This window comes from Parus major, chromosome 20 (assembly GCF_001522545.3).
Source record: "Parus major isolate Abel chromosome 20, Parus_major1.1, whole genome shotgun sequence".
Taxonomy (NCBI): domain Eukaryota; kingdom Metazoa; phylum Chordata; class Aves; order Passeriformes; family Paridae; genus Parus; species Parus major.
The window spans coordinates 378,625-402,852 of record NC_031788.1 but is presented as its reverse complement, the minus strand read 5'-3'; the positions used below and the strand labels follow the sequence as shown (position 1 = coordinate 402,852).

General features: G+C 39.1%; 1 protein-coding gene across 20 annotated transcripts in view; it reads right to left on the bottom strand.

The window, feature by feature from the left end:
* PHF20 (PHD finger protein 20) overlaps nt 1–24,228 on the bottom strand; it is a 75,904-nt gene that overhangs the window by 5,353 nt on the left and 46,323 nt on the right. For 7 of the 20 annotated variants that reach the window (XM_033519136.1, XM_033519135.1, XM_033519137.1 and 4 more), the window contains 7 exons: nt 20,599–20,778; nt 17,319–17,423; nt 15,535–15,696; nt 13,156–13,352; nt 7,861–7,960; nt 3,740–3,935; nt 953–1,352 (listed from right to left, as the gene is read on the bottom strand). In XM_033519136.1, coding sequence (XP_033375027.1) covers nt 953–1,352; nt 3,740–3,935; nt 7,861–7,960; nt 13,156–13,352; nt 15,535–15,696; nt 17,319–17,423; nt 20,599–20,778 — 1,340 coding nt within the window. Of the gene's footprint in view, nt 1–952; nt 1,353–3,292; nt 3,417–3,739; nt 3,936–7,860; nt 7,961–13,155; nt 13,353–15,534; nt 15,697–17,318; nt 17,424–20,598; nt 20,779–24,228 lie in introns of those variants that run through there. The other 13 variants (XM_033519138.1, XM_033519139.1, XM_033519144.1 and 10 more) reach the window with 7 other exon arrangements.

Below are 24,228 nucleotides of genomic sequence, written 5' to 3'. Positions count from 1 at the left end.
CAACCACAGCTTCTTGGGTAACCTGTGCCAGGGCTTCACCACCCTCACAGGGAAGAATTTCTTCCTAATACCCCATCTAAAATCTAGACTCCTTCATCTCAAGGCCATTGCTCCTTGTCCTGTCCCTCCATCCCTTGTCCAAAGTCCCTCCCCAGCTCTCCTGGAACCCCTTTAAGCACTGGAAGGGGCTCTCAGGTCTCCCTGGATCCTTCTCCAGATGAACACTCACAGCTCTCCTAGCCTGGCTCTAGAGCAGAGAGGTTTCATTCATTTCCCAGAGGGTTTTCAACATTTTTCAGCCCACATTTAATAGGAAATGGTACTAACTAACAGAAGCAAAAATTTTGCACTGGGGAGTAGAAAGGCTTCTACTACGCTGACAGAGCTGACAATGAGAACCAAGCATTGAAAAGCTAAACTTGAAGTGCTCCAGTAGGAAGAATATACAGGACTATTCCATGGTGATCAGTCTTAAAAAAAATCACTTCAGCCTGATACCCTTTTTTTTCCATCTTGAACTGCTGCCTGTTTTAGAACCTAAAATTAATTTAGCTATTAAAAGGAACATGGAAGTCCAGATGGAAATAATTCAAAGTTGGCCTACCAGTGTATTTGGTAGTATTATACATGCTTGGCCTGTTCTCTCTCTTTGCTAGTATTTGTTTTTCATTTAAAACATGAAAGAAAGCAGCAATGAACTACCAGTGGAACATAATGCATGGTCCACACTTTTCAAATTACCTGAGGTCAAGAAGTCAACCTAGATTTTTAAATTATAAAATGAAGGAGTTGATCACATTTATCATTTTAGTTGTTACTGACAACTAAAATTTTACATTCTAACAGAAAAACAAAGACAAACAGACCAAAAAGTATTTAAAAAGGCTGAAGTTTGCAGGTTGTTAGGCAAACACATGCTCTTTGCCAGAGAGGGTTATTTTAATAAAAATACCTTTGAGTAACTGTGTTTGGATTCATTTTCAATCTTGCATATTTCTTGGTCCAGATTCCAGCCAAACCTCTCTGAGAGGGTATCATCCCCATTTTCCCTTATTCTATTTACTCCGTCATCCATGGCTGAACCTCTTGTTTCTACAACCAGCCTCTGCTCTATGGCAGGGTAGTAGGCCCGAGGCTTCTGGTAACAGTGTTCACTTGTAATGTAAGATTCCTCCACAGAAGGAATTGTCGAAGGTTTCTCAACTGTCCCATTCCAAGTTCTATAACTTGCTGTCTCCTCTTTGCAACAGTTTTCCTCGAAGTGAATGATGTGTTTTGTATGGATTTTTTCATCCACTGTGATGTGCTTCCATGGATGACACCAAAGCTTTAAGTCAGGGTGTTCTTTATTTCTGTTCAAACATAAAGAAGTAAACCACCCAATTTAAATGCCAAAGTGACTAAGCAAACTCTCATCTTACATAAATAAATTAAGAATAATTAAACAGTAAAAAAAGCCAAGTGTTTAGATTAATAGAAGACTTGAAGAACAAGCTGTAAATAGACACATACAACTCCTCACCAATGTTGGTCCTTCATGGAACATTTTGCTTCAATATTTGCAATTTATTAACAGTAGAAATTAATTTTAACTAAAATATTTTTAGTAAGGAATGGTAAAACAACATTGTAGCAGTGTTCCAACCTGTTCTTAGAAAAATTCTTATTTTAATTGTCTTCAAATTGACTAATCCATTATTTACTCCAGCAGAAGGGGCAACTACAGATCATATTATTTCAGATATAACAAACAAAAGATTTCCAGTGAGCATTACAACCCACATTCTTCCTTGTGTCAGGCATCAAAATGGCAGTAAAAGGAGAGCAAAGCAGAATACTGTCTTCAAAGGGCTGGCAGCTCAGCTGAGCAAATCCTGACTCTAAAGCACCTGCACTGGGCTAGACAGAAAGGGAGGGCTTCTCTCAAGCCCCCATCTCTGCTTCCTTGCAAAAGTGGATTGACTTATTCTATTCAGCTGATCCATCTTTTCTGGCTGTTCACCAAACCACCCAACAAAACATGACCACCTGACTTTGGTAGTAACTCCTTTCTAACCCATTCTGCAGCAGCTCAGGTTTCTTCAATGTCTTTCAGAAGAAAACAGAGTGCATACAGCTGCCAAGGATGTGCTCAGACTATTTCACAGAAGCACCTTTGCCTCCAGTGCTGGCATAGCATGGATGTATCTCCCTGGTGAACTATCCAGAAGGCATTCCTGGGAAAGTGAAAGCCAGGCGTTCATTTACCAAAGCTTTCTGCTCGAGCTCCACTCTGCTACACCTAAAGAAACTACAGTTTGCTCAGAACAGAGCAAGGGATAATTTTACAAAAGACAGAAATTTCTTCTGAAAAATGATGCACCAGTTACCTCAGGATGAAAATTCAACTGCTAATACTCAAATGACCTTTTAACTCCTGCCTGCTGAAGGTTCACCCTTCCATGGCACTGCTGGGGTCATCACCTTGGGTCTTTTGCCACCTCCTTGAAACACTGAGCAACATTCTCCTAATCATTTCAGGCACCTGTGAAATCATCCTCTTTCTATGTGTTGATCTGCATCAACAATATAATAATTATTCTAATTCAACAATTTTTCAAATCTCTTCTGATTTATATCATGATAAAGAAAACAGATGCTGAAACTTTTAACCAGATGATCCAAACAGGACTGCCTGCACCTTACCTTTAATTAAGCTAGGCCATCACACTGACTTTAGCATGGGAGAGAAAAGGAACAAAACCTGCAGCAACAATCACACACATGCCCAGTGCTCCCTACCTCAGTACTGTCTAAATCTCAATTCACAACTGGAAAGCTTGAAACTCAAGTGTCACTCTTTAACAAAAGGCCCATGAAGTGGCCTTACAGTATTTATGTTTCTCCAAAAAGGAAAGAGATTACTTACAGACCTAACTAAAGGATCCCAAAATGGAAAAGCAAAACCCTATGTTAAAATGGCTACTTGTGTGCTTTAAGTGGTCAGTGGACCTTCTCCACCACCACAGATTAGGGAAAAGGGTCTAAAGAATGCCAAAAGCACTTTGTTTTCCAAATAGCTGCTGCTGTGCAATTTATCAACTAATAAATTACAATTATGGAATTCAATAAATTTAAATAAATTTAAAACTGCTGGATTTGAGTTTAAAAAAAAATAAATTCAGTGATCAGAACCCAAGGATGACTTTAAATAGGAAAATACACATTGAAAAGCAATACAAAGTTGACTAGCTAGAAAAAAGTCTTTTATATAAATAATTATATTATTTTCTGTATATACAGCTAAAATGACCTTTGTTCAGAAATGAAGTGCTTCAGGTTGCTGAGGGTACAACCACTCTCCCACTGCACCAGAACAACATACTGTACCAAACAAAAATATTTGATTCCTCTTGGACAAGTTATGACCGGATTTCCTGTAATGGAGAAAGCAAGTGCTGCAAAAATGGTGCAATGGGTTATAAGTGTATCCTGTTCTTACTTAAAATCTATGTGGGTGATTCAGTAAAATCTGTCATTATTAGTTTTATTAGTTTAAACCTTTCTATACATATTGTCCATTTACACACAACCCACTTAAACAGTTTTCAAGCAGCCAAGTCCTTTCCCAAGATCACATCAGCAATTCAATGTTACAAATTCACAGAGCACAAATGCAAGTCTGCATTTCTGGTTATTTTTATACTTGCAGTCTAATTCCCGAGGAGAACATGCTGGCTGGTACTGAAATACTGCTTACTGTAATATGCTCATCTTCAGCTGCAGCCCGTGCAGGACTTCGATCACTCGCTGTACATCACCAAGCAGCTGGTGAGTGGCCACTATCTTCTTGGCATTTTGGTGGGAATAATTTTCTTCCAAAAATGCTAAGCCATGCATGTGACCATTACTTAACCACTCCTTTTCATACCAGTACTTTAAGCTGGACCTCTGACCTAAAGTGACAGTAATGAGTGAATTAAAATGATGTGCTGACATTGCTGGTAATAATTCTGATTATCTTCAGGTACTACGACAGCTTATTTGTACTTATCAACAGAACCAATGAAGATCTTGTAACAGCAGACATAACCCTGAAGAAATGAAGAATTTGAAAAACAAGAAGCCAAAAACCACTTCCCAACTGTAAAAGCATTCTGACACCAATTTTCACCAAAGGACATTCAAAACAGGCAGTTAAGATGAGGCTAAGAAAGCTGTATTTTTAGCAGGATATCTATCACATTGTCCAGTATAACCATGGTTATGACAGAAATTACAGTCTGAATGGAGCTCTCCGCAGACAGAAAAATGCAGAAAAAGGCAATCAGCCTCCCAGTGGTCTTGTTTTTAACATCAATATGTATTAGTACAGTTGTGCAAAAATGCATTTTGAAGGAATCAAGGATGAGGTTCTGACAGAAAACTTGTATAAGTAAAGCTTCTAATAATGATAATTCTGTCTTGGGAGATATCAATATCAACTCTTGATACTGAATATCAGCAACAGCTGAAATGGTGTTGAATGTGATAAATGCATCAATAGAAGTAACTTAAACTGCCAAACAAACAGTATTACAAGGAAAGATGCTTGCTAAATTGCAAACACACACAAAAAACCTTCATGCTATATACCTAACAAAAGTTACCACACATCCTGTATAATGTACAGTTACTACAGATGTTCTCAGTGAACAGCTCAGCACCTGCAGAAACAATCACATCAGCCATTGCCTATGGACAGCCCAGGCAGCAAGCCCACAACACCAGAGATAAAACTGGAGCACAGCCTGAGAACCGTAACTGCAAAAAGGTCTTCAATATAAGCAGGTTAGTTAGTTAGAGGAGAAGTTTAAAAAAAAAAAAAGAGTTTCTAGGCAGCAGAGTAAGACTGAGGCTGGCACTACATAGCAATCCATGGGTATTAGGTGGCATCAGAAATCACAACAGGGTAAAAATGAATTCTGAAAGCTGTACCAGCTCAACCTTTCAGGCAGATACACTGTATCAAGAAGAAAGTTGAGCAGAATTTTTGTATGGTCAGAACCACATTGGAGACCTTCCTGGCCACCCGCATTAGCCCTCCCTCATTAATTTCTGCATTAGAGAAGCTGACATCTGTGATGGAAAGTGGAGTTCAGTCCACAAGAATAAAACAGTGACTTTGAGAGCTTCATGGTCACCTGAACAACTGAGGTTATGTGCACCCTGAGATAAAAAGTGCTCCCTTTTGAAAAATATAACCTTAAGACACCAGACTACAGCCACAAGCAATTGTGCTACATGATCATCTTGATCATGTTTAAACAAGAGTAAATGTTAACAAATCTCTTAAAAATCCCACCTGACTCAAAAAGACCTGAGTAAAACAGCAGTTAGTACAGTTTTTAGACAAAATTACACTTAATTTGCTTTTATTTCTAATAGAATGAGCGGTGCTGTTATAAGTTCCAGCAGTTTAGACTGGGGAAAACTCCTAAGTAAGAGTTTGCTGAATAGCCATGCCCAGTTTTAAAAGACACCTCTTTACAGATTCATACAGCCTATTAACTCACTTCAAGCCAAAAGGAGAGCCACTGAAAAGACATCTTTGCAGTCAAAAAGTTGGACATATTTTCTTTTTTCAAGACAGAGGTAAAAATTAAGACCCCCTCCAATGTGAATTTCAAATCTTCAAATAGTTAATGATGAACTAAACAAATGAAGCTGTAATCAGATGCTGCACAAAAGCACTCACATTCAAGTGTGATGACACAACTTCAGTTGGTGTGTGCATTTCAGTTCCATTTAAAACTACATTTAACTGACACAAAACATAAGATCTTTTAATAGAAGGTGAAAATCCTAGAAGCAAGATACTCTAAAAAAACTTAAATATATTGCTGTCTCTGTAGTAAAAGTTCAATATTTAGGTGTAGAATGTCTTCACTGGGGGAGTACAAACAACAGCAGTAAACATTACACAAATCTATGAGTTACAGAACAAAAGAGTTGGCAGCTTTCAACAGTCAATAAGCCCTTAGATCACAATCCAAATACGTATATAAACCAAAAAGGTAAAGACCTTTTCATCAGGTGAACAGAGATCCATTTTCTTGCCATTTATAACCACAGACTCCAGCCCAAACCTCATCCATTTTCACTTTCAGCAAGGCTTTGTAATCCATACAGTAGAAAGTCAGAAAATATTCCCTTAAGTGTAACTTTACCTGCTGTGTAAGATGGACTAAGACATTTAAAACTATCTGCTAAGGAGGAGAGAACACACTGTTTAATCAACTCTGACTGTGTTACCCCAGGTAAATACCAATATATAGGTTATTGTAGGTGTGTTGCTTTTGCACCACCTGATTAAGGGGAGGGGTTGCTGCCACAGAGGTGGCTTCCGTGAGAAGCTGCTGGAAGCTTTCCACCATGTCCAGAAGAGCCAGTCCCTGATGGCTCTGAAAATGGACATGCTGCTTGCAAAGGCTGGGTCAATGAGAGGTTGGTAATACCTCTGTGATAACAGATTTAAGAAGAAAATCAAAACAAAGGCACATAGTTTTGGCACATAGTTTTTTCTTTTAGTTCGAGAAAGGATGAGGTGAGAACATGTGAGGGAAACAACATGGTGACACCAAGGTGAGTGGAGAAGGAGGGGGAAGAGATGCTCCAGGCACCAGAGCCAAGATTCCTCTGCAGGCCATGGTGAGGACCATGGTGAAGCAGGCTGTGCCCCTGCAGCCCATGGGGATCCACAGGGGATACAGAGATCCACCCACAGTCCGTGGGGATACAGAGATCCAGATGCATAGATCCACCCGCAGCCCATGGGGATCCACAGACCAACAAGGTGCCCATGCTGAGTGGGTGGATGCCTGGAGGAGGCTGTGATCCAGTGGGAGAGAGACACAGTGGAGAGAGAACCCCTGCTTCCAGGCTGGAGCAGCCTGTCCTTGGAGGACTGCACTCCGTGGACGAGTGACCCACGCCATAGCAGTTTTGGGCGGAGTGCTGCTCGTCAGATTGTACCCAAGTCCAAGAGGTTTGCAGAGAAACCCCTGTGGGAGGGACCCCAGAGTCTCACAGGGAAGTACTCCTCTCCTTGAACAGTGGAAGAAAAACCTTGGGTGATGAACTGACCAAGACTCACATGCCCTGTCACCCTGCGCTGTTGATAGGAAGGAGGGAGGGTTTGGGGAAGAAAAGGTGTTTTTTAGGGCTCATTGTATTTCTCATCATTCTCCTCTGATTCTGTTGGTAATAAACTCACTTTGTATCTCTAAGTTGAGCCTGTTTTGCCCTTGGAGTGTTTTTTCCCGGTCTCAGTTCATGAACCCCTCATTAAATTTTCCTCTCCTCTGCCCAGCTGTAGCAGGGGGGGTGAGCAAGCAGCTCTCATGGGTGCCTGGTGTTTGGCCAGTGTCAAACCATGACAGCAGGTAATGCAGTCAATGACAAGAGCCACTGCTGAGGAGAGCCAGGAGCCTTGTGCTGATTTTAAAGTACGCATAAGCCTGACTTGCTGGGGGAGACCTGCAGTCAAATACCCTAAGATGTGCTTGTGAGGAGTCTTTCCTTGAGCTTCCTGAGTGTTTTCTACACTCATATGCCACAGTCAGACAGTACAATCCTTATTACAGCAAATATGTGACAGATGGTCATCACAGTGAAAACATTCTTTTCCATTCCTGTCCTTTTGTAATTCCACAATACTGAATCATGGACATTCACATAAATTAACTTTCTGAAACTGAAACTTACCTACTACAATGACAGACACAGGGGAAAAAATAGTGCAAATTTTCATTGAGATAGATATAGATACAGATTAGATATAGATAAACTAGCAGATTTACTACATATATAACAAGGGTCTGTAACCTTAAATTTCGGTACCTGGAGGATCTTGGCAAACATAGCAGGTATATTTCTCAGGTATATTATCTTCCAGTAAGCCCATACAGACTCCATGCTGCCAGCACAGACACTCTTCACACTGTTCAAAGTCAAGAAGTGCACATTAATAGAAATGAAGGCTAGAGGAGCTCAATATCATCATGTCAATTAAGAAACTCAAGATCTACATATTTTAAGACAAAAAGGTTTATTAATACCCACACAACACCTTCCACTTACAAGCAAATATATTACAGAATCAGACTATAATAAAATGTGAGACCTCCCCACACATTTTTCATGTATGTTTCTTTAGAATGAGAATTAAAAAGTGGAAGCAGAGATCCTGAAAGGTACAAAAATTGGAAATTAAAATCTTTCATGAGATGCATGTGTATGTAACCAGGACAGCTAACAGAGCAATCAAGCTTTTTTCACCACAACAGATAATTTTTATTCTGAATTCAAAAGCCTCCCCCTCAAACAGTAAACCACATTCAATTATCAAATCCCAGAGATATTTATGTCACACAGGACTAGCTAGCATTATGCTCTACTGATTTTTGTATCTCTGACATTTTATCCATTTCAAAGGTAGCTCTAATACAAACCTGCAGTGCAGATGGAGTTGTATCAGCTTTTAAGAGCTTCCAACATCCTTCCAAGGCAGGACAATCATACTGGCAATGACTGAATATAATTTGTATCTCTTTAGCACAGTTTCACTATTTAAAATGCAATCACTGCTCTTAAAGCCATGTTGTTCCAGAGCAGTGTTATAAATACATATTGTGATATTGGCATTTCACAAGTATTAAGATGAATATTATATGTATAATGTTATAATTGCTTTTATGTGAATGCAGTCTTTTTTTCCTGCTATTAGCTAGAATTCAGGCGTAGGTCAGAAGAATTTTGGACATTAGGTTCAGGTCCTGCCTGAGCAGGCAGGATAACCCCCAGTGAACAGATGAATGAGGCCCAGGCTACTCAACACCGCCATCAACACTTACCACCTATGGAAGATGGAGCCCAAGCCCAAATCAAAAGATAAGAAAGGAATTAAAACCACGAAGTCAAGAAACATGCATGCTCTAAAAAGGCAGACGCAAGGAGTGGCCATGAAAAACAGTTCCTGGACAAGTTTGAATATGCATGAAACTCCACGTAGCACAATACCATGTAAAGGGTGTTTCCAAGACACCAGTGTGCTCTTGGCAGAGAGCCAAGCACCTGGCCAGCCTTTTGCTTTATTGTCTTTGTCTCCTATTGTCTTTTTGTTTATATTAAACCTTTTAAAATATATCAGGAGAGTGAACCTCGTTTTTCACAAGCAGGAAAAAAAAATATTTACATTTTGTCATTTTCTCCTCCCATCAGTATTTTAATGAGCAAAATTTTGATTGTAGGCTACAGACCACTGAAACATGGAACAAAACCCCACATAAGAATATTAAGTCAGTTTTGATTGGAAACTGTGATATCAGAGCATAAACCAAAAGCAGAAATGTTGTCAGTGGTGCAGGACTACAATATGTGCTAAACCAAACCCTAACAAGCAACTGCAAGGAATCTCACATGCTGCTCATTACTGACCTACAAAGATGCCAACCTGCTAAACATTTCATCTGTCTTCAATACCACTTTAATGCTCTTATCTCCTGCCCTTCCTCAAGCTAGGAGGGACAGAAAAGGACAACCAGACATTGAATACTTCGCTGCATTAAATAAGTGGTCTAGGTGTGGCGGAAATAGCAGCTCTGGGAATTGAGAATGTATAAGGTTAGGGAGAAACAGGTTTCTGAAGGATGGGAACACCAATGTTTTGCCTTCCAGTATGGGTCCTAAAGCAGTTAGGAGATGCTTTCAAAAAAGAGAGACAATCCTCCTTTCACAAATTAAACCCAGAAAAAGGTGAAAAATTTTAGCACAGAAATAGACTGTGCTAAAAATAAGAAGGGAGTTCCTAGATTTAGTTACACCTGCATCCTATAAATCATGCCATATTGCATAGGACTACACTTAGGGATTTTCCAGGCAATTTTGCCCAGAACACTAGTGAAGAGTCTGTCCTGGGTTACAAGTGGGGTTGTAACCAAACTATGCATTCTACTCCCATCTGTATTATTCCTGATGAACTGTTAAGGGTGGGTCGTTTGCAAGAGCTGCCAGGTGCACACCCAACTCTCCAGGCTGCAAGTGAAAGAGGGAAATAAGGAAAGTAGGCAACCCCTTCCACCCCAATCCAGATACATCAGGTTAGTGTTTCTTTGTCTTCACAAACTGACTGAACAGTGGTAACTTACACCCAGCCTAAGGGGGTCATCTCTGGCAGTGGGCCGTAATTGCTCAACAGCCCCAATGGGCAGCTGTAAAGACCCAGACCATCAAGGACTCCCCAAAATATCCTATCACCTACAGGATTACATCATTCCATTGTGAAATTGCCCACCCTGGGGGAGGTACTGAGCATTCCTGCCTGTATCTGACCATAAATATTCTGTGTGCTTTGGGGATTTCGGACACCACGACTCCCGGAGGAGAACCCGTACTTTGAGGATCAGACCTCCCACAGGACCACTGCTCTCAACTTCAACCATCATTTCAACAGGACTGCTGTCACTACTTTATGGGACTGAGACCACCATCCCAACCAACAGGGTACCAGGCTGGAGTCTTGACTCTGGGTCAGTTTTTGTGTATCATTGCATTTACTGTAATCTTCCTATTAAATTGTAACTTTGACCTGAAATCTGTCTCAAGGTATTTGTGGGGATTCATTTCTCCCGCTGGTTTCATTTCAAACCAGCACAAGCATCCCAACTTTTTAAAAATTTTACTCAACTGATACTTAAATATCCACCCCTCCAGGGCACAGGTCCATCCTTTAACCTACTGCACACTGTGGCTGCCAGGCTACAGGATACTGCTCTGGCACATGCTTCTGGGAAGCTAATCCCTGCCCAGGTGGGATTAGTAGAGAGGTTCAAAGCATGCCAAGCAGATTTAGAAAAAAACAAACATACAGCATTGTGCAAAAAATATTTAAATTGAAATTTCAGTCACAAAATAAATAACCAAACCCAAAAGATGTTTTTAAAGCAGCTTTTCACCTTCCAGAACAAAAATATCCCAAGTCCATTTACATACAGCACCTCTGAGGCCATCAAATTCAGCCCCAGAACTTTCTGCATTATACACAAATTCCACCAATGTTTAGGTATAAAAACTAGAAAGAAGGGACAATGACAGTCTGTCTGGATTTCTTTGGGCCTCACCACAAAAACTGAGTGCTGTGCCTCCAGAAGGAACACAGGGCAATGCTACCCTGCTGCTTTATGCCAGCTCTATAAATGAAGTCTAGTAACCTCCCTGCAGAGTTATAGAGACTGGAACAAAAAAGCACTAACCAACAATACACTATTTTTCTGTACTTCTTTTTCCAGATTTAACTTCTACTAACTGAAGCACATACTTCTAGAAATGCAAACCCAGATTTCTGCATTCCAGTGCAATGAATGACATCCTTAATGCACAAATTGCTCGAGACAATTAATTTAAGGCAAGTAGAGGTCAAAGAAAATTTTTTATAAAATCTTCTGAATGTGGGGGAAAAATACTAGTTTAGATACCTAAAGGAATACACTCCCATTTTAACTGTGTATTAATTTCATTAAACCTTAATGGTCCCTAATCTTTCGTGGACAAGAAAGTGCTGATTTATTTAAAATTAATATTTTCCTGCAATATTTCTAAATTTGGCACCTTCATGGCAATGAACACATCTCAAAGAGAATGCTTAGCATTCTCCCTCTTGTAAGAGAGGAGGGGATACATGTGTACTGGGAGGAATGAACCTCCAGCCAGAATCATGAAGAGACTTCCCTGGCTCCTCATTCTGGTATCAAGATGGGTACACAACAAACCCAAGCAGGTAACCCAGGTGCCAGCATATTTTCTGTCACCTCAATCCCTATAAAGAATGCAGGTACTCACAATACTGCTGATCTGCATTTCTTTTTCAGAGAGAATAACCTACTCTCCTAGCCAAATCTTTCACAAAACAGTTCAAGTGTTTAAAAGTTTGCAATATACTAAAAAAACTCGCCCAAACTAGTTCAATCTAGCAAGTCAATCTTAGAAGCAGCCCATGAACTTTAAAGTGTCCTGAGCCAGCTGACAGTTCTCTTAATTCTGCAATCCTAACCTAGTGCTGAATTTACTTTTGCCAGTTATACTCCAGGCTATTTCTCTGTGTTTTTCTGTAAACCATCTCCTGGAGAGGACATCTATCCCCTTTAGTCACCACTGCCAGACTCCTTTTTTCTCCTCTACAGTCTGGTGCTATTTACCTGAACTTGACCGCTGCCTATCACTCCACCCTCTCCTACTAATTCATAAGGTACCCTTTGCCCTGCATTGTCAAGATCCAACACTAAAACAAAGGTGTGCAAAGTGAACTCACCACTAAGAGAAAAAGCATAGAAATTAAATAGCATGGAAACTCTAATTAGAGTAAAAAATTATGAAGAAATTGATCCTTTTTACTTCATCTCTTGACATTAACAAGAACAGGGTGGGATGGTTCAAAGGAGCTACATAGGGGAACAATTTCCTGATAATTTACAAACATCTCAAAAAGTAAATAGGCAAATAACTTCCAAGGAGGTTTTTATCAACATTTTTAAGCAGGAGAGATAAAAGAAGCCTCTCCAAGTTTTCTGTGGAGCTGGTTTAAAAAGAGCAGATACATGTGAAATGGACAGATGGCCTTAGGCAGATTAGGAACTTTGAATTTGCAGACTACCACAGAATGCACAAAAGAAGTTCTGGTTTTTGTTTGTTTGTTTTGGCGTTTTTTGCTTCTTTCAGCCTGTCTGGAAAATTCTATGTGTAAGTCAAGCTTCTTGGCAGGGCAGAGGAACGGGAGGTACACTACTATCTCATGGCACTGTTCTGAATGGGCTCTAAATTAGAGGGAGCCTAAAAAGTCACTGATTTCAAATATGCGTTCTCAGAATCAAGTAAGCCTTTCTATTTTTAAAAGAATTCACAAATGACAAACCAACTATTTATGACTTGGAGTGAATTTTCCCTCTTTCCTTCAATTAAAAATCCCAAACTGTACTATGAAGCAAAAGTTAACTATCATAGCAGTTATCCTGACAGATTACCTAAAAAAATGTTATGGCTTTGGAGGACAACAATAGTTTACTTCATATACAAAACAAAAGTTTCTCCTCTGACACCTTCTACTACATTCACTGAAATGTACATTTGCCCTCCACTTCATACCTGAATCATGAAGTCATTTTCGTCTTTTACTTCACAAACACACCGAACAATCTCAAAATCACTTTCTTCAACTTCTTCATCAGGGTTGGTGGTTACATCAACATCCTGACTGCAGTCATCATCACTCCAAGGCAAGCTGTCCATAGATGACTCACTCAGGGTGTCATCCTCTGTACAAGAAGTATTCATATAAAATCCTGAGTAATTACAAAAAAGGTCCCTCAAAATCTCATCACAAGTATGCAGACGTACATTCCTAAAAGCATGAGTGTATTCACAGTGTAACTGAAGGAATATCGCACTTTTGACAGTTTGTTAAAGGTTACCACATAACAAAGTTTTATAGTCTCATTAATGACTCCTTCAAAATATTCCAACTTAACAGCTTCAGTCATTAAAACTGCACTGTCAACACAAAGTGTCTCAAACCAAAGGCACAAAGTCTCTTCAGACAAAACTACAAACAACAAAACCAGGTTTGTACATTCAAATAGGATTCAAGCTAGTTGCTGCAATTTATACAGAATTGTGACTTGGCACTTCTAGTGTAGAACTCTCAAAAAAGAGGCAAGAGGGTTCATGTTTTATGAACCATTCAATCTCACAAAGTGATGTTTTCATGACAGAAATACTGAGTCCAACACAGAATTTAATCCTGCTTCAAAAATTATTATTTTTATTTAGTCTTCAGGATGCATTTATAAACTCACAGACAGTGCACTGCACAAGGTATTCTTCCAGAATGCACCTGGACTACTTAGCTAAAGCATTAGTGCATCCTAGATTGAATAAAACTGCCAAGAAAATTTTAACTGAACTGCATGCTAAATTGGGAATCCTACCTCAATAATATTAAAGCAATGTCTATATCTTCCTTGGGGACAGAATGGGAGGGTCAGAGGAAGAAGACAAGGTATTTTAACTATTTGAAAATAATTGAGTTAGAGGTGAATGGATGGTAATAATTTTAATCTTAAGCAAGATGGTGGGGTTTCACCTACAGTGAGTATAACTACTTTCATCATCTAGCTCACAGAATCATAGAATGCAAAAACACAACCACTAGTCTGTTGCCTAAAGTATATCTTTCAGAGAAACATCTGTGGTCAAATTAAAAGGGATGAGAACCAAACACAAGTTTATTTTCATGCTTAAAAGTTCTATTCCACTTCTGAACTAGGACACTCTAAACTACTGTGGAAGCAACAGGGTAGGCACACTACACTTCTGTATTACACAGAAGTTTCACTTTATTTACACCAGATCTTGTTTATCTAGGCACAAGTTCTGCAGATGCAAAAAGCAACAAAACAATTATGAAAAGGATGAATTAAAATAATTTCTGATATTTTCTATCAGTTTCAGTATCTATGAAGTGATCAAAAGAAGTCTGAGCAACTGATGGCCAAGGCCCTGTATGTCTGAGTGTTGATATACTCCAGAAACACAACTGCTCAAACTTGCAAAATAAGTTTCAAGACATTACCACCATCTGCACTTCAGCAGTTTTTTATGTTTCTTGTTTGGCTTATGAAGAGGAATTTAACTGAACTTAAATTTTACTTTTGTCTAATAACAAACAAAGCTATGCAAAAAAAATAAAAATAAAAATAAGTGGTTCTCAACAGTGTATCTGTACAAAAAGGAATTTTCTTGTATATAATCAAACTGTCATACAATTTCTATTTCCTTCAAATTTATGAATTTTAAGAACAAGAAAAAAACCAAATGTTTATCTTTTTTACTGCACCAGTGTGTAACAGTAAATAGCAAAATGGACCAAGATATTAATAATTCTGAAATTCTGGTACACAGCAGCCAGATTTTTATAGGTGCTGTGTATGAAGTACACCAGATATGAAGACACCAATAAACAGCTACCCAAGAGCTTCTCATTATGAAGCTCAGAAAGTCATTATAGCCATATATCATTCTGTATCTATACAAGTACACCTCACCACACCCAGTGGTCTCTCCAACACGGCAAGCTTGCAAAGTACTCATTTTTAACTCTAAAAGAATTCTTAGTTTGTAGAAACCTTTGAAAATATGAAAATTTTAATTATTAAGTTGGAAGTTATTTTAGTAGTTAATAAGGCACTGAAAAAAAAAAGAATGCAAAATGAGTTTGATTCTGAAATAAGGGCTACCGTCTTGAAGTGTATATGAAAGTAAAGTCAAAGTATAAAAGCAGCAACATCAAGCTCTGGCAAATGAACTGGGTCCAGTCTTGCCAAGCAGGGGGAAGGAAATACACACAGCCCTGAATAAGAATAGCCAAACTTACACATTAATAGTTTTCAAGTATGTTAGTACTGCACACATATTTACTGTTAATGGAAGACAGAACCAGAAAGCCATATAGGAGAATCAGCTCACCATTTGCTTTTGCTTTTCCTTTGTGCTGTCCAGAATCAGTGCAGTGCAGCAGTGTACTTGGATAAGCAGATGATTTATTTGAAGAACTAGATTTTATGGCAACTGGTTTTTCAGGTGAAAGCTCTTGTGTGATATTTATGTTCTCTCCAATGCCTGAATGCCCTGTAAAATTGTAGTACATGTTACAATTAAAAATCTATGGTTAAAAAAAGTTGACAGAAGAAACAGCGCCATGCATGCCCATAGCATGAATGTGTGATTCACTGGGCCAGTTCCCAGTATGCTGGGGCTCTGGGACTGCAGGATGCTGCCGGAAGATGTGCAAGCTTTCCAGAGGCAAGGAAGGTATTGTCTGAACCAGACAATTTTATGCCACTCAGTCACTGCTTATTGCTAACAGAAGTGATAAAGGGGTAAGTGACCAGCCTTTCCAGACCAACAATTCTTCAGGCTGAGTAAGTATACAAATGCTTTTGCTTTACAGGACTTCCACACAAGCACCGCTAGCTGGAGAGCTCCCTCTCACATCCCACTGTTACTCACATGAGCTACACTCACATTTCCTAATCTCACAGACTTCAAAGAGGACAGAAATCACTCGTTTTCCTAGTCTACAAATGGAACAGAATGCACAAGCAGACAAGCCCAGATTAGGAGTGTGTGAAGAAAACACCTTGAATGGCTCTCCTATGTGAGGCCTACACTGGATAAATCAAGGCTGGGTCAAGTTACAAGTAGCACCCTCCAGTTATCTGGAAAAAAATCTTCACAGTTTCTGGACTGAATTAGCATAAGGTCAGCATCAAAAAAAGGCATGTAACATCTTAAAACCAAAGACAGACTGACATGTAGCTCATGGCGACTATTGGTGCAAAAATCTACAAATTACATTTTGCACATTATCAATTACACTTGTGAGCACCATATAATCAGAAACTCATTATTTGTTTCAGTACAATTCTAAGTCACTTGGCCTATGGTTCCTCCCATCCACTCTCTTGATAGTTTGCTTTATTCATGGCAGCAATTAGGAAAGTGTTTCTACCTTAGAAACTCTTCCTTAGGGAGATCTAGTTTCACAAATTATGCCTAGCAGATTGAAGTATGCTGCATCCCCAACAACAGCAGAGAAAGTTGTCACACTTGATCCTTTAATGTAATAAGACATGAAAGAGGGATAACTTGAGTACAGACTTTAAATCAGGCTTTTACTTAATCTCTCCAGAAAAAATATTAATTTCTTTAAGAAATTAATTTAAGATCTTAAATCTTTAAGAAAGAAATTAAGGCTGTGACAGGTTTAATTTGGCTCATTGTTACAGGCCCCTCCCCCACAAGTGAAGGTGTAAGAAATAAGTACAGTTAACAGCAGAAAAAGAGGACTCAATGATTCCAAACTCCAGCATTCATAAAGCAGCCCCAGAGCTAACATAACTGTGAACAGTCTGTACACAGGGTATCTGCACTCTCTTAATGGGGCAAAGCACACTTACTAAGGAAAAGCCCGACTTATAGACTGACATTCATTTGTGAGTGACATTTGTTCTGTGTCATTACAAGCACTACTACAAGCCACCATCCAGCACTAACAACAAAGCTTAACCAGGAAACAGATTATCTTGCCAATCACAATTTAAAATCAATCACTTAATAAAATAAAAGCTAAGTGAAGAAAGAAGTCTGAAGTACAATGCTTGTTCTTAAGTGACCTAAAGTGATTTTTTTGAGGTAACAAAACAAAATAATGAAGTCAGTTTCATCTACAGCAGAAAAATGAGCTTTACCAGGCTTAGACCTCTTTTTCTTTTTTTTCTTTTTCTTTGACTTGGATCTTCCATAGTCTTTGGATTTTTTTTCTTTGCTCTTCTCATGTCCTTTAACACCTGCAACTAGACAAAAATCCAAATTAGTTTAAAAAAAATTATACATTTATTCTACTTCATAATTTCTTTAAAAGCCTCCACAGTTTCTTTGGACAATCAAGGCCAATTCACTGCAGAAAAAAACAGAAAAAGGAAAACTTATTTGTAAGAATTTCTCAGCTCTCAATTGGAATGATCTATTTTAAGTCCTAATTTGACTGTCCCATAACAAAATATGAGTACCACATGGGAGAAATCAAATGTACAGCAGTGCTCATTTATTATTTACATGCTTCTGAGATCATAAAAAAGACTGAGGGATTTGTTATATCCACCTTCTAAATTATTATGACTAAAGATTTCACCAGCATTGTAATAGAACAAAACCCCAACATCCCAAACTTCAGTTCCCCCATCAAATATTTTACTGATATTGAAAATAGAGCAATTGGTTCAGCTGGCTTTAACTATTATTCTCTCAACATCTGTTTTCCGTCCTATTTTCATGAGATTAAAAACACGCTGTAATTTTTGAATGACTGACAGATGTCAATCAAGCACGATTCTAGAGCATGCACAGCTTAGTATAACTCTGTTGCAAGGTCATGTACACAAATCCCTGCTTTCCAGACACATACTTGGTCTTTCAGATTTAGGTCTCAGCAGCAGAATTTCTAGATACTTACGCAGTTCCTTAAGTAAATTATCCTGACTCAGAAATGTAATGAACATCGATTATGGAAGGATGCTTTGTATTTCAAAAGGGCTCTGCTCTCAGAGTGCTTGGCTGACTGAACCACTCACCATCCTATTCAGAAACCTATTTCAATGTCAGATTATAAGAGCTCTGAATAAGCACCTGAAGACACTATACTGTAAGAAATCTTCACTGGCACAAACCATTTGAGAACCCACGGCTGTCTGTAACCATTTATGAAGCAAACCAGCAATACCAGCATATCACATCCACCTCTTTCACACATGTCAACAGTAAATTCATCAGTCGTATATTTATGGCTCAAACAGCTCACTGAACAACTGCAAATTGCATTCACATTTAATCAGCTCTGGTAAGCATGAAGGAGACATGCTCAGTAGCTTGTCCTCAGGAGACTCCAGCTCTGCATCTCCCCATCCCTCTCAGTCCTCAAAGATTTCCTACTACTTTGCCACTTTGTGCCGCTCTTAGCATGAAATTAGCAAAGGCACCTCAGTGTGCTCACCCACATGGCTACACCAGTCACTTGGCCTTCAAAGGCAGCAGGAGTGGCAGCACAAAAGTCACCTTCTTCCACCTCTCCATGGGTGTTGAGGGGAGTTAAAAAATGAACAACAAAACAAAAAACAGGAAATGCTCATATTTAAGTGCCACATATAGTACTTCCAACTTCCTTCTTACTTTCCTCTGTCCTCATTTCCCATTCTTCCAATAGTCAGGATCCTCTTGGTACCATTCCCTTCTCTCTGCTCACAGGGATGCAAGGAAGCTCTACCATTTTATTCCTCCAGAAGGGCAAAGAGAGTAACTGAGCTCAACAGAGGTAGAAAAATTTTGCTTCTTTTCATTTGCAAACTGAAATTCACATGATCAGATTGCTGAATTTTTTGAAGATATCCAAGGGCATATGGTAAGCTTCCTCAACCACTATCAACGTATCCAAGATAAAAATGAGAGAAATTGTCACTTTATCCACTTTGTCCCCTTAAGCTTCCCCATGTGTCTTAAAATCTGAAAAAAATCTAAGAATTTGCAAATTTCTGTGTGCCGCTATCTTCTGAAATGCACAACACAGTTAATGCATGTTTCCCTGAAAAAAAAATCTTCAAAGAACAAGTATTCAAGTATTATACCAGTCTTCCAAGAAACCAGGTACTGAACAATCTTATTGTCTAAAGTTGTTTCTTCTAAGTGCTCTGAAACGTAATGTATTTTCAGTGACATAAGACCAGATAAAGAGACTTGTCTAGGTTAGGAGCATCCTCATAGATTCACATGATCAAACAGAAAGATAAACTGAAAAACAAAATCCTAAAAAATTAAGAACACTACAACTACATTTTTTAATGGTTTGGGGTTTTTTTGTTTTTTTTTTAAAAAACCAAGGATTTCAACTTCCTTGAATGGCAGAGACTCGTAAGAACTGGGATGAGTGCTCACTATCCTCTATCACATCACCACTGTGAAAGTTCATTATAATTTCTAAATGCCACACTCACACATAGGTCATGGCCCACTGAGTGAGGAACAGTGAGGAGCTACTGATGGATCTCATTCAGATCTTCCTACATGAGAGGGCAGTGAGAGATGCCCAAGAATAAGCAAGATGCTAAGTAATGTCCATCTGCTGTGATCAACAGAACAATACAGAGACAGGCAGCTAAGAAGGTAATCTCCAGGACACAGAGTATCTGCCACAGATAAAATAGTCTGACCTCAGATTTTATTTGTGTTTTCTTCATCACTGTGACTCAAGTTTTTACCAACATCTGAATTAAAGTGGTGATATAGTAATCTAAAATTATGCTGGAAATTACTTATCTATTATTTATATACAAAAAAGCGCATTAAAATATATGTATTGTTTCTGTGAGAGTGTGTGTGTGTGTAAACATACATCCCCTCATCCCGTTTGGCTGTTACACACCTATGCAACAGTAGATTTCACTATAAACAGTGTTTACACAATATCACTGAACAGTCAAAGTCGTGAAGCTCTTCGGAGATGTCTAGTAGCAACTGCTGACTACCAGAAGTCATCAAATGCTATTGAAAAAAAGCCCCTACAAAATAAACCACCCTAGGCAATTGTGCCTCATGCCCATCCCCATTCCCCTCTTTTTAGGGGGGTATTTTAATTTTAGGCATTTCTGTAAGTATAAGATTACTTAAAATAGTCAATGATTTGGACAGCCAGGAGTTGAACAGAATTAAGACCTACAACCTTTTCATGACCTTTAATACTTTAGTACTATTTACATCTTATAAATATTACCAACTGACTGGGAAAAATAAACCCCAGTGCAGATAGCATGAAAACTTATAAAATGACAGTGAAAACACTGCTTACATTTTATGCCATACATTTATACAAAATTAGTCTCCATAAATGATGGTATAGAGTATTATCAGTCCTTTACAATGTTTAACACTTTCCCAAGACTTTTCCACCTTTAACTTTCCATGTCAAACCAAAAGCCGTACCATGTTGAACTCTTTCTCTTTCCCGAGGCCTCCGCAGGGCTCTTGCTATGTGGTTCCTGGCTTGGTCTCTAATAGAATGTCGGTGACTATTTAACACACTTACAGGAGTTGAAGTTCTTCTCTTTTCTACTTTTTCATCTCTATATGGGGTACTCCTGAGGGCTATGTGTAGAGGAGCATCTACAAAGAGAACAAAGACCAAGTCCAAACTTTAAATACTTTCCAAAGTCAGTTTATTTCAGCAGCAGCAGCAGCTCTGGCAGTCCATGTGGAATGTTTCTGACCAGACATTGCTCAACTCAGTCCTAGCCCTGACTAAAAGGCTAAAATCTCCAATGCTTTAGTTAGATTTGTTGAGGGGCTTTTCTCTCAAAAAGAAACAGGGGATGTCCCTACATTCCCCAAAGCTCTATTCTTCCAGAAAAACTGTGACTTTGAGAAGGGATGAGAAGCGAAACAGTTCCGTTTGGCAGAGATATGGGTCAGGTAATTTTTATTAGTTTCTCCAAGAGAAAAAGTGTCCAGTTGGTTTAACTAGAGGAACCACAGACAGTTCTCAAAAGTGTGCTTTGTAACACACACAGAAGTGGCATATTTAAGCATATATAAAGCACATATAAGGAAGGACAGTTTTTAAACACATACCACTGAAACAACAGTGTTTCAATCAAGAGTGATATGCAAGAATTCAGGATCACTACCTAAAATTCATAAAAATCGTAAGATGCAGACACGGCTTCACCTGAGATTAAGTTTTTTATTTAAGTCAAACAGTTTCATCCTCCTAACTGCAAATAGCAACTCCTACTGAAAGATTCCTGGACAGAAAAAGAGCAGTGAAGGTGATAAAAGCTAAAGCTGCATGGCAGGTAGGACAGCAGACTAAACAAGACCAGTAGACTGCCATTCTGGAGTATTACATCAAGTGTCTTAGTCAATGAGACCCATTAGCTAAGGTGACAGGTTGCTGACATTTTTCAAAAATGCCCAGTTCCATCATCATACGCATCTCAAAAGTTCAGAGGATAAGAAAGGCAACTTCTTTCTAGTCTGAAGATTAACATGCTACACTTGACACTTCAATGAAATAACTGTGAGAAGAACCTGAGAGCGACTGAAAATGGAAAGAGTCCCATAGAGCACACTTAATAGAAGAAACTGGATCAAGCACCCTGCCCTGATCAGCGTTTCAAGCTGAAGAAATAACAAGGCACATTAAGACATGTCATTGTAGAAATTTCAGAATCAGGATCTCTTCAGGCAAAAGAAACTCCAAGATGCAGAAATCTTACTACATTTTCCCTGGTCCTCTTTCTCTATGAAGTTAGAACTTAAGGGGAAAAAAATTCCAAACAAAAAAGAAAAGCCACTTGCAACTATTTCCACAACCAAACTTGTCTCCTAGTCACTTGCCCATGTGCTCTATAGCGGGCACAAATGATAGAAATTAAACCAAAACCCAATTCCCACACTCTAAAGACTCTCTAAAAGATGCCGTTTGTCCAGACAGGCAACACACTGCTGCCTTTCACTGGGTGTGTATTTCCCTCAAGAAAGTGGAAGGCTTTGTCCATAAAGAATTATTAAAGCAGAATCCTTGATAAAACACCACAATTATATGTATGACCTTCCATTTGCAACAAGACCAAGTTTTCTTGCAGGAAAAGAGGTTTTGTGGTAATTTTTTTTGGTTGGTTGGTTTTATTGGTGCTGTTCTTATTCACTTTTTAAAGTCAGGTCTATTTTGACTTCCTGCTCCTCTAAGGGCTTCCATGACTAGGGGTCAAGATATTTTGTCATCAATTCAGATGACAAAAACAGAAGAAAACTTTTTCCCATCGTACACAGTAGCTGAGAAATAACATTCAGGTACTACATAATCTCTTTGGGAACACCAGTACCCTTAGAGATCTACCCAAGCTTTAAGAAATGCAAATGGCATACTTCAGTACAGGGTGAAAAGTCACATAAACAATCTTTTCTGCAGTTTTCCTGGCTGTCTACCACTCTGCAATATTTCCAAAATATTTACACAACTCTGTGTCAAGTGAAACTCAAAATTACAATACAAAAATCCATACAAACCTGATGGCCTTCATTTAGGCCTCCTAACTTTCCCTTCTCCCAACAGCCCCAATTCAATCTCATGAATTAACATTTAAGACCACCACAGCCACCTCGATCTCACCAGTCTGCAACAGCACGTGGCACTTCCTGAGGCACGTGACACAGGTGGCACACAGGCTCTTGGTGGAACAAAATTGTATTTCGTGTCCACTGGATTTTTTGTAGCTTTGTGAGACTTAATTTCAAGTAGATTTTTGCCAAGATTACATCCAGTCTTTTGCAACACACAGATTAATATATTTCTGTAAGATTTCTCAGCTAACCATTACACTGTCCTGGGGGAGGGGCCAAGGTACTCTATCATATATTGGATGCATTTTTTTTTTTCCCCAGTAACTGACACAAACACATTAGATTTTGAAACAACTTTGTTACATTGACAGAAAAGTTTAGAGGGTCTACAAGATCTCTGAGCACTCTGAAATAAATTTTAGAAGTTGCAATTAAATTTGAGAAGATGAGATCAAAAACCTGGAAATTCAGCCTAAACTTTTGGGGCAGCAAACATTAAAACTGATGCCATGGAGATGACAATGTACAAGCTTTCCACACTAAGGTGTCTTTCTTCATTTTGAAGTATAACTCAGACAGGTCAGTTAATAAAATAGATCCCTAAAGAACAAGAAACAATTATTCATAGTAACCACAACTAAGACTTTATATTTAGGCACGTGGCTTTAGAACTTACACATTTCTCACATTTGGTTTTTCTGCAGAAGTACAACCTGCTTCCATCCTGTGGTCTCCCCAAGTGAACCTGAACCCTCCAGAAGGTTTCCTACTCCTCTGCTTCCACCCAGTCACAGGATGACTGGGTTGTGAGGCTGCAGCAACAGCAGGACCATGCTCATAGAGATTCCTGTGAGGACTACAAAGGGAATCTCTGTTTTTCTTAAAGCTGCTTGTGCAGGCCCCATGAAGACACATGTATCTGTGTTCCCCCTTGGGAAAACCATAAAAGGCACGAAAAACTTCCTGACACCCTGGACAATGACACTTTGATTGTCCTTGAACAGCAATGCTGTGATTAAACATCAGAGCAGATTAATTTCCAGCTCAGATGACACTGCGGACTACTAACAGGAACAGGAGGTGTATGTTCACAAGATGATTGTGATGGAGATGAACAGGATTGCTGATTAACTGCCTCCAGCCTTCATCCAGGGAGTTCTTTCAGGCCTCTCTCTCCTAAGCCTGGAAGAAATATCCTCTGTCATATGAAGAGCTGACCCAGAAGTTGTGAAGGATCTTAGAAACTAAGACATACAGACCTGAGATATGAAATTACCTCAACCATGCAGAAAACACACGAAATAAGCTTTAGAGAACTTACTACTAAGCACATTGAGGTTCAGTGACAGACAAAGCAGTAGCTTTCTGTGCCCTGGAACCCTGATGCAGGACCCCAGGCAAGAAGATAACTCAGCATTCAGAGGAAGCAGAGATTGCATTCCCAAGTACATGAATCAGACAAAGTTAGCATCCACAGCTGTGAGATCATTC